Source organism: Pempheris klunzingeri, chromosome 4 (genome assembly GCF_042242105.1).
Source record: "Pempheris klunzingeri isolate RE-2024b chromosome 4, fPemKlu1.hap1, whole genome shotgun sequence".
Taxonomy (NCBI): domain Eukaryota; kingdom Metazoa; phylum Chordata; class Actinopteri; order Acropomatiformes; family Pempheridae; genus Pempheris; species Pempheris klunzingeri.
Window position 1 is genome coordinate 12,480,812 of NC_092015.1, and position 11,442 is coordinate 12,492,253.

General features: G+C 41.3%; 1 protein-coding gene across 3 annotated transcripts in view; it reads left to right on the forward strand.

The window, feature by feature from the left end:
* prkd2 (protein kinase D2) overlaps positions 1-8,242 on the forward strand; it is a 31,943-nt gene extending 23,701 nt beyond the window's left edge. For 2 of the 3 annotated variants that reach the window (XM_070829622.1, XM_070829625.1), the window contains 15 exons: positions 265-448; positions 561-632; positions 830-847; positions 1,024-1,183; positions 1,306-1,417; positions 1,943-2,020; positions 2,125-2,443; positions 2,720-2,772; positions 2,869-2,941; positions 3,255-3,361; positions 4,239-4,400; positions 4,672-4,770; positions 4,975-5,242; positions 5,678-5,763; positions 6,542-8,242. In XM_070829622.1, coding sequence (XP_070685723.1) covers positions 265-448; positions 561-632; positions 830-847; positions 1,024-1,183; positions 1,306-1,417; positions 1,943-2,020; positions 2,125-2,443; positions 2,720-2,772; positions 2,869-2,941; positions 3,255-3,361; positions 4,239-4,400; positions 4,672-4,770; positions 4,975-5,242; positions 5,678-5,763; positions 6,542-6,766 — 2,016 coding nt within the window. In that variant the 3' untranslated portion in view covers positions 6,767-8,242. The remainder of the gene's footprint in view (positions 1-264; positions 449-560; positions 633-829; positions 848-1,023; positions 1,184-1,305; positions 1,418-1,942; positions 2,021-2,124; positions 2,444-2,719; positions 2,773-2,868; positions 2,942-3,254; positions 3,362-4,238; positions 4,401-4,671; positions 4,771-4,974; positions 5,243-5,677; positions 5,764-6,541) is intronic. The other variant, XM_070829623.1, reaches the window with a different exon arrangement.
* Positions 8,243-11,442: the final 3,200 nt, after the last annotated feature.

Sequence of the window (11,442 nt, forward strand, 5' to 3'; positions counted from 1 at the left end):
GACAAGTTAAGGAGGCTTCCCAGTGGACAGCATTTTTTTTTTTTTAAAGATGTTCCCCTCAGTAGTTTGTAGAGACCAAAAACAGAGCTAAAAGAGAGGAAAAGGGGCCTACATTTTTCAGAAACATTGCTTTAAATAAATGACAGTGCTTTAGTAAGTAGTTTGGTAATTATTAAGTTTATGATTGTAGATAAGTGTTTTTGTTATTTTATTTACCCACACACGCTCAGTTTCATCAATAATGTTTCTTTTATATTCTGCCAGCCACGGACCCCTAGTGACGCCCGGCGCTTCTACACGGGCCGACCAGTTCATCTCGACAAGATCCTGATGAGCAAAGTGAAAGTGCCCCACACGTTCGCTGTCCACTCGTACACTCGTCCGACGGTGTGCCAGTACTGCAAAAGGCTTCTTCGAGGACTGTTCAGGCAGGGCCTGCAGTGCAAAGGTGAGCGCGGACAAAGAGAGACTCATTTCTGGATGCGGATGCAGAATATTAGCCAAATCTAATAAGCTTACATGTTATCTGATCAGAATGAACTGTCTTTTGCTCCTCTTAGACTGCAAGTTCAACTGTCATAAACGCTGTGCTTATAAGGTTCCTAATGATTGCCTCGGGGAGACCATTGGAGGTGAGGGAAGCTATCAATCTATCACCTTCCTAATGTGTCTATGAGTCTGTTAACCCTGCATAGATTTGATGAAAGTATGAATTTCTCATCTGCATACCTCCATTGTCAGAACCAGGTTACATTCATAATCATACATGATATAACACATTATCTAACAAGACTGAAACTCACTGGCAATAATGTTTTTATCTTCTCAGACAACAGAAGTAACTGCGGTAAGTATAACTGGTACTCTGTACTGATGCATGCAAAGCTGTACCCTTTGAATAGCAGTTTTAGTTGTAGTCATAGAAGTAGCAAATAGTAGATTTTGTTTTCACGTTATTTTAAGCACATAGTCACTTTAAGTCGTGTTTCACTCAACCCATTCTTTCCCTCTTTCTTGCCCCAGACATGTTGAGTCCCAGTGCAGACCCTGAGGTGCCCATGGACTACAGCAGTGAGTATGACGCCTCAGACAAGTCTTCAATAGATGACTCAGACGAGGCCTGCAGCATCCCTGGGTCCTTTTCTCCCGAAAACAACCAGGATGGAACCAACGGAGATCAGAGGTATGAGGAAAATGCAAACAAGTCCCTGGAGGAATGTTTTTGGAATACTAGTTAGACAATAACGGAAATTCAAACACACATTTTAGCTACTGGCCACCTGAGTTCTGCCCTTGTTCTTCTAGTGTTTACATCCCGCTAATGAGGGTGGTACAATCGGTGAGACAGACAACCCGTCGATCCAGTACGGCTATCAAGGAAGGATGGATGGTTCACTACAGCAATAAGGACACACTGGTAAAAACATTACCCATTACTCTCATGCTACCTCAAATCTCATGCTGATGATTTTTCTTTTAAATTTGGGCATGTGTGTCGGCTGACTCTCTGGAAAACGTAGCAACATTCAGCTAAATTCAAGCTAAAAGCCCATCTTCTGCCTTTTCTTTCTCCTAATGTATTCTTGTTATTATTTGACCTCAAAGAAACTTTTCTGCCTCTCTAGTGTCATTCTTGCTTGTTTTTCCTCTCTTGCTTCACTAACACCCTCCTTTACTTTCTTTTCTCTCTTGTCTCTTCTCTTCCTCTTTGTTTCCACCTTCTCACCCTGCAGCTTGTACTCCTGCTCATCCTTCCTCCAATCTGGCCACTCTTCTCTTCCTCTGGACATCAAATCCGAACTTGAAATTCATATTGATCCCTGAACTTTGGCCCGATCCATCCCTCATCCCTCATCCCCTGTCCTCTCTCCATCCCACCCCTCAATGTCCTGCGTTACCTGCGTGTCCCCACCCCATCCCACCCTGCTCCAACCCCCAACAGAGAAAGAGGCACTACTGGCGTTTGGACTGTAAGTGCATCATCCTTTTCCAGAACAACACCACCAACAAATACTACAAGGTAAATAGAATTTACTCCATGAAAAGGTACGATCACAACTCATTTATTTGAAGTGTGCCCGTATTTTTTTAAAACTGCTAAATCATGGCTCCACCATCTTGCAGGAGATACCTCTATCGGAGATCCTGGAGGTGCGTCCCGCTGGAAACTTCTCACTTGTCCCCCCAGGCACAAATCCTCACTGCTTCGAGCTCATCACAGGCACCATGTGCTACTTTGTAGGGGAGGACCCCAACACCCTTCCTTCCCCAACCCCCAGCAACCCCCAGACTCTCCCCCCAACCCCTCCCTCCCCCAGCCAAGTAGCTCCCAACAGTGGCATTGGGCGTGAGGTGGCCAAGGCGTGGGAGAGTGCCATTCGCCAGGCCCTCATGCCAGTCATCTTTCAGGACGCACCGCCAGCTGCGGGGAACACAACTCACAGTAAGTTAAGAGCAGCCAAATGCCGGCGATGGTTTATTATATCTACTGATTGGCACATTGGAGCTTGAGAGTTATGGATGACAATGTCAGCTTAAGCTGCAAGAAAGTAAGCTGTTTTTTCACAAGTTGAGAATGTCGAGCTGAGGCGGAGCAAAGTTCTCCTCTTTCAGTGCTTGAGAAAATACCCGTGTCATATTAGCTGTGCTTTTTAAATGACAACTAATGACTCACAATAAAGTATAACATGTACACTGTTTCTGGTGCTGTATTTTCCAGGACAAGCCTCTATCAGCATATCCGTGTCCAACAGTCAAATCCAAGAGAATGTGGTATGAATTTTGGCAATTGTAGACATGTCCTTCAATCGTATACAACATTATACATCGAGGATGACAATGAATATATGAAACATTGCTTTCTTACAGGATATTGGTACTGTGTACCAGATTTTTGCTGATGAAGTTCTGGGATCTGGGCAGTTTGGAGTAGTGTATGGAGGTATGTAGATCCATGTCCAGTGATGCTGAGTGAGCTCCAGATTACCATGTATTTTGAGGATCAAAAGTGGAGTTGCATTGTTGGTAATGTAGCCCCCAGGTTTTTATAAGTCAGTATCTCAGGTTTTGCGGCATTGATTTTGATCTTTTTTTTCTTTGATTCTGACGATATTATAAGAGTGTGAAGTTAATTCAGTGGAGTACTATTTTAAGTACATCCCAGACTCTAGATGACAAGGTCCAATATATATTCTCGTGTATGTGAGGTTTCATTCACAGCATAATCTGTTACTCACACTAACGTTTTTCACCAGGAAAGCACAGGAAGACGGGGAGGGACGTGGCTGTCAAAGTAATTGACAAGCTTCGATTTCCCACCAAGCAGGAGAGCCAGCTGAGGAATGAGGTGGCCATACTGCAGGTAAACACACACACACGTTTCACTGGAGTTCTAAATGGATATTCTTTGTACATATATATGTATACTAATGCGGCTGCAGTAGCAGGTCCTTTGCTATATACTGGATATTTATGTTATTAATGTTTATGCTGTTGAATGCTGTTTATTAAGTGAAAGGCTCTAAAATGATAGACTTTTAAACCAGTGCAAATGAGAGGAACCCGCATATTTTATGGGAAAAAAACGTTTCATGCAAAAAACTTTGTTTTGTTGTTTAGGCTGTTTATGTATTTTAGAAAAGGAAATGCCTTTCAATTTCACTTTCTTTAGCTACCATATTTCTGTGGTTTAAACTCATCCTTAAATGCATAGTACATTGTTTGCCAGCAGATGGAGACAGAGGTGCAGTCTGTCTGTCTGTCATCAACATGTGTAGACAGCACATGTTGATGACTCTGTCAATAAAAGACCTGACTTCCCCTTCAGCTTGGACTTGGCTTGGCTTGGCTTGACCTCTCACTTGGACTTTTAGACTGAAAAGGCTCTGTGAGACTTCAAGTGAAATACGTCTGGGAAAAAATTATGACTCATGAAATATGAGTAGTAAAAACACTGTCTGTAGAGCATTTTAGGCATTTTTGGAATAATAGTCTATTTTCTGTTCTCCTTCTGGTGTTTCCTGTGGTTTACTGTCTTTTGCTGACTCATCTTCACCTCATACTCACTCAAACTTCCTGTCTCTCTTTAATTTGTTACTTCAATTCTCACTCCGTCAATACTTTGACCTCTCCCTCCTCTGTTGCTTGCTATTTCATTCTCGCTCTCTTTTTCAAACAAATCCCAATTTCCATATCATCCAATATCCCCCCGTTCTCCTCATCTCTGATCCCTCCCTCAGAGTTTACGTCACCTGGGCATTGTGAACCTGGAGTGTATGTTTGAGACTCCAGAGAAGGTGTTTGTGGTGATGGAGAAGCTACATGGTGACATGCTGGAGATGATCCTCTCCAGTGAGAAAGGCAGGTTGCCTGAGAGGCTCACTAAGTTCCTCATCACACAGGTGCGTATGTGAAAAATGGATTTGTTGTGTGCATAGACAAGTGTTGTGCTGGTGTACGTCACTTATTACTGTCAGTGACGTCTTGAATCCACAGCATCTTCCTGCATCTTTTCTGTGGTCTGCCCAACAGAGCATGATGTATATTTATGCCATTACTTATCTTTGGATGTGTGTGTTTTTTGAGAGTTCGTTATTTCTTTAAAGTCACATTCTGTTGTGCAATTGTGCATATGCATTTACGTGATGTGTGTGTGTGATTGTGTGTGTGCAGATTCTTGCAGCTCTGAGACATCTGCACTTTAAGAACATCGTTCACTGTGATCTGAAACCTGAGAATGTGCTGCTTGCGTCTGCTGATCCCTTCCCCCAGGTATACACACACACACACACACACACACACACACACACACACACACACACACACACACACACATATATCACTGCAATGAGCAAGACCGAGAGCTCTAAGTGCAATCTCTCTGACGTGTTTCTCCCACATCTATTTAACATCTGTTAAAACTTCTGTGAAAACATGACTCCCTGTCTACCTTTCCTCCCTATTTCCTTCTCTCAGGTAAAGTTATGTGACTTTGGTTTTGCACGCATCATTGGCGAGAAGTCTTTCCGTCGATCCGTAGTCGGGACACCTGCCTACCTGGCTCCGGAAGTTCTGCTAAACCAGGGCTACAACCGCTCACTGGACATGTGGTCGGTTGGCGTAATTATGTATGTCAGCCTGAGTGGGACATTTCCGTTTAATGAGGACGAAGATATCAATGACCAGATCCACAACGCAGCCTTCATGTACCCCCCCAACCCCTGGAAACAGATCTCCAGTGATGGTAAACACAGATGGGGAGGGGCGATAGAAGAGTTTTATTGTTAGACACACTTAGAGATGGGAGTCTATATCATTGAGGGTAGGCCACATAACAGAAACGCCTCTCTGTATAATGCAATACAGTTAAAAGGCACCACATCCTCCAAAGTGGTCATAAGGTTGAATCTATACCTCTTAAAACCAGTTTCAACAAAAACTGAACATTATAACCTTCATAAAGGTAGGATTTGTTGCAGCACTGTTGTATTAAACCGTATCAGTTTTGGCTACATGATGATACAGTGGTCTTAAACATAGCTCCTGTTCATTGCATTGTATCTCTATATACTATTTGGAGAAACAGAGTTGATCAGATGAAACAGCATTATATTTGTAATGTTCCTCAGTTCAGTCACTTTCTTTATATAAACTCATCTTTATGCTTTTATTTTTCCAGCAATTGATTTGATCAACAACCTGCTGCAAGTTAAGATGAGGAAACGTTACAGTGTGGACAAGAGTCTCAGTCACGTGTACTTACAGGTATCACATAGAAACTACTCGCATACACACTCAAACATGCACACATGTAAACATGTTTAAGATTACTTATGAAAAATAACATTGTTTAACGTCTGTCCGACACTTGGATGTTGGGCAATCCCCAATTTGAAGTACAGGGAGCAGCACTATGTCCAGATATGGTCGCTGCCAATGAATTTTAATGGATTTTTATTACTTCTGGACACCCCTCAATAAAATCCATGGCCGTTACAGGAAATGGCAAATATAAACACGATGAATCTGCACTTACAATCAAGTGGTAAGACGGCAGCTGAAGGCCGATATTTTGGAACATTATTTATGACAGATTAGCTGTAAAAGCGCTGTTTTCATTGACTGCACATCTCTTAAATGTCTCCTTCAAAACAACATGTCTCGCTGTGGAAAGATGGTCCAGTTCTCTCTGTAGGTTTAAACCAGCTCATTGTTTTTGCTGAAGGCACATCCATTGTGTGTCACTGTAGCCCTAACTTGGATGAAAGTGTTCTCCATGGTTTTCTCAGAAACAGGCAGACCAGGCGAGGGTCATTAAAGTTCTCAGTCACACATTTACAGATATACACACACACACGCACGCACGCACGCACACACACACACACACACACACACACACACACACACACACACACACACACACACAACCTAAAGTGATTACTGGATGGTGGGCTGTAAACACATAAAAGCCCATTAAACTTTAATCTAATTGCAATGCTCCTGAAACTGAAACTTCATCCCTTTGTTTGTTCCTGTTTCTCAGGACTATCAGACATGGCTGGACCTGCGCGAGCTGGAGACTAAACTCGGCGGGCGTTACATCACCCATGAGAGTGATGACACCCGCTGGCAAACTTTTGCCCGTGAACATACTCTGCCTTACCCCGCTCACCTTGTGCCGCCTCCTCCTGCGCCTGCCTCTGACGATGAGGAGGGCGGGGAAGATGCAGATGTGCAAGGCCTCACTGAGAGGGTCAGCATCCTCTGACCAGAGAGACACGGAAGACTCAAGCTCATTTAGGAGGGAGGAAAGAAGAAGGGAGAGGGTGAGAGGATGGGATGGTCAACCAACAGCCTGAAAGAGACATAAAGTTTGTAAAAACCATTTGGTTCTAACAAGAATAATGCACAAATGTTTAGACTTCTGTGTGTCAGCACTCTATTTCTCAGCAATAAATCCAATTTCTCTCCTCCAGCCTGCGGTCATCAAAACATCCCTCTGATAATTTTACCTCTGCTGTTATTGGTCCATCTTTTGAATTGTTGAACTCTTTTCATGATTTCAGCTGACTGCTGGATTTTCACATCCACTGTGCGGCTGATCTGGGGAGTCTTTACAGATAAAATTGTCAAAATTTAAATCAAAATTTGTCACACAGATGAAAAGCAGCGTGTTCTTTTCCTTTCACTGCAAAATGTTTCAAAGTGACACTTGAAAATACTATTTCCACACAAGCTATCAAGATAAGAATTTAATGTAAGTGTGTTCATTGATTTGAAAAAAATAATAATAAATTTCCCCAGCAAGCACAAGTTCATATTTAAAATGAAACTGCCTCCCTTTAAAAGAGACATGATATTTGTTTTAGTGTCATTTAATTATACCCACTGGAATTACTGTTCCTTCAGTAAAGACTGGATTAATCAATTTTCAGTGATGTAGTGCTTCCCCTGCACTGGTAATTATGAATATGCAGACATGGAGTCAAACCCGTCTGTATTCACAAATGCATTCCCATAAATGATTGTCCTGCGGTGAAAACTGCAAGTATTGATCTGCTGACAACAAATCCTCCAGTAATTACCCCTAGTTTTGAACCACAATTGACTCTCAGAAAATATGTGATGCCATTATGGGTTTAAATTAACTCTAGCTTTGGGCCGTTCATCGCCTGCCAGTTTTTAGCATGTAAGACATTTCTACCTGCAGCTGACAGATTATATGACATTAGCCGCAATGACTGTTGGAGCTGAATGGTTAAAATTGCCTCTATTATGTGAAGTCACCCACTCTTAAACATCTCTGAAGTCAAGTAGCCGTGCATTAAAATCTTGAATAACATGTCCTCACAGTTGCGTGTATATAAGAATCAAATACTGTTAACAAAAGCAGCATTTTTCACACTTGAGCAGGTAAATGGATGCCTGTTTTAATTAGCACAGCTCCTTGTTTACTATTGTTAAGAGGAGCAGACCTCTCCCTATCATGTCAGTACATAGATGGAAAGCTTGAGTTACTAAACTAGATTTTGGAGCGTGGATGTAGTTTGATAATTCATCATGTCAATATGTTGCATGTTTCTGTGAAGTAGAATTATCTAGATACAATATAAAACATACTGTAGTAATGATGGTCTATTATACATACGTGTAACCTGACGTTTATGTAGTTGTCAAATATGTGTAGACTGTGTATTGAGGGATGATCCTCGCCTTGGTAACAGATAAAAGAAACTTAGAACAATATTTGTTTTTTGTCTTGGATTTCTTTTATTTATTGTATCATTCATCCGTACATAACTGTCATCGAGATATGTCATGGAAATGTGATGATGATTCACTATGAAAAAGCTTGTCAGTCACATACAGACAATTTGGTTTTTCTCAATAATATATTTAAGAAGCAAGAACCATTACTGTCATTCAGATTTTCTATAGCAGCAGACGTGCTTTGAATAACAGGACAAACAAATAAGGATTACTTGTGCTGCAGCAGTGAATTACTTTTCTGCACAGCCTGACAGACTGTTATTACGAGAAGAGCAGATCTTTAAAGACATGCCGAATGTGATTTTCCTTTATATGTACTGACATAAGGGCCATTTCAACTGCCATAAGGATGCTCTCATTTGAACGCATGGACATTATGGGTTTATTTCTGCATTTGATTCCACATGCACACCAAAAAATACTCACAGCTGTCAATGGACAAAAACAAAAACATTACACCTCGCAGACTTAGTGGCACTCAAGAGGACCCAGTAGCTAAAGAGGTGAAGAGAGAGAACTGTTTTCCATTGTGTAATGAGCGCTCTTCCGCCAGCTACTCTTGTGAAAGTGCACACTTGTTTCTACTACACAACATCCATCATTATTGCCAAATGATACACTCTTTATTTTTGTGTGTCTCCTTAAATTCTTTTCAAGTGCAGGCAGGTTTGTCACAATAGTGTAGCTGATATAATATATCCCACACTTTTCCACTGGCAAGTGGCAGTGGAGACCCTCCACTTAGTAAGCAAAAGAGACAGAGCCAGACCTCAGAGAGGCAACCTGGCACCATCAGTGGAGTCCCTGTTTAGATTCCTCTAATCCTATGAAAAGTGACATTCAGCTGGTTTATTAGAAGAGGAAAATAACCTCAAAATGGCAGCCCACAAACCAATGGGTGCCGTCATAATGGACACGTCCACTTCTTTTATACAGCGTTTGTTGATAACCTTGAGAGACTCAACTTGTTTCTTAAATGAAAATATACCCATCCTCTCAGCTGCCATAGCAACAGGTTTTGAGGAAGGCTTAAACTTCAAACATGTTTACTCAAACAAGAAAGTGTACACTCAACAAATTACAGTAGTTTTGTTCAATCTAAGCCTAATAAACACTATGTTTCACCTTAAGAATTCATTCTATTTAAATTTCTGAACAAATCTGAAATGTTTCTCGAGGTCCAAGTTAGTTCTACCGAAGCATGCAGTTGTCTCTCAATACTTTCTGGCTTCCCTATCCTATTCGGACTCAGCCCTAAGCCCATTAGTTCCCCTGTTGAAAACTTTAATCTTTATGAACACCTTGCAAAATATATAATTTCACTTTTATGAAATGGTTAGTATTTTCCTAATATAGCAGCAAATTAATACACATTTGGTATTTCAGTGAGTATTTTTAGCAGCAAAAAGGTGGATGTGATATGATTAACTACGTCGATCGTGGTATTGACGAAACATGTCACCCGTGTTTTTCAGAGTTTTTGAACAGTGGAGGTCTGTTGCATGGAGGAATAAATATGTCAGGCTATGGCCACACATCCACCCGGCAGCAGCAGACTAAGCGAGGTATTCCAGACGCAGCTCTCCTCAGCAATGCTCCTCCAATGCTCCTCCAATGCTCCTCCCGGAGGATCCTGAGGTGTTCCCAGGCTAGATGAGAAATACAATCCTTCCAGCGAGTTGTGGTTCTAGTCCGGGGTCTCCTCCCAGTTGGATGTGGCCGGAATACCTCGAAGGGGAGGCATCCCATCTCAAAACCTGAGCCCAGCCATCCTACATAGGAAAAAAGCTTTCGGCCACATGTGTTCAGATTCAAGCAGCTATGGCTACACAGACAATACTAAAGGATCAATTTGCTGTTGGAATATCTCCAGAATTATCCTTTAAGAGTTAATTAAAATATTGTGGTTTACAGAGAGAAAGAGCTACTGACTGATCTGTACAACTCACACAATTCCTCTGTTATTTTGTTAGTCTGCAGGGGAGATTACAGGAATTTAGGATCAATGAGTTTGTTGAGTTTGCCAAAAACAACTCAGCAACTCCTCCCAGATTTGGAATGTGGAATGTGGACTTTATCAAGTCCACTCAGCCCAGTAATCCTGCTGCTTGATATATCGTCAACTGAAACACTGTCAGTGAACACACAAAACAAAAAGCAGCTCTGGAAATGTTTAGTCTGTAATTGTGAAACATGATCGCAAATTCTGATTGCACTTTCCTCGTCAGCCGTTGGTACTGCAAAATTAATGTCCTACAGTTTGGCCATCAACTGCACTAAAAGGCTATGCCAGCCGCTAAGTTTGCCCTTGCACTCAGACATAATGCATTTTGAGAATAAAGAGAGAACAAAATCCCGTACAAACCATTTGCAAGATTACAAAAAATTAATTAGCAATTCCGGCTTTCAGACAGATGCCAAACCAAAAGGTACACTGGGGCTCATCATCACACCAGGGGCTCTGTGCAAAAACTATACTATTTATTGATAAATGGAAGTGTAAAATAGAGCCAAGATGAGGTGCAGAAGTCTCTCAGACCACTTGGAATACAATATGCTAAAAGATTATTATAGAATTTTTGCCCAATTAAAGTAAAAATAAATTGTGTGCCCCAGCTTTAACAGAATTTTAATAGGCTCAGCTTGTGATCACTTTGCTCTCTTTTGAACAACAAAAAAGATAAATAAAAAGATTTTATTTTCCATTTGTGAGCTCCATGCTTGAGAAAGAAAAAAGAGACGATGAGAAAAGTGACTTTCATAGACTGCCATTTTTAAAATGTCAACACACACTTTACTTGACTTCCACCTACAACTTGGGCTGTTGAAATGTCAACTCTTGTCATGTGAAAATGTTCCTTCAAAAGAAGACACGGCATAGTGAGGTGTCTAACCTCCTACTCGGATATGAAACCACTGACCATAAATAACTGCGGTCTTGTTAGAAATTTGTAAAAAAAAAAATTCATGGTGGCTTGAATCTTACCTTCAAGGGTAATTGTCCCTTCCTCTTCTTCTCCTTCAAAGTGCAATATAAGTGTAAGAGATGGGTCTTTTTTAGTTTGTTTTTTTTACAATGCCCAGCAAAAGCTCAGCAACGAAACAAAAAAGGGCTTTGGGGGTTTTGTGCTAGGCAATGATTAAAAAAAAAAAAAAGGATATCCAATTTGTCCT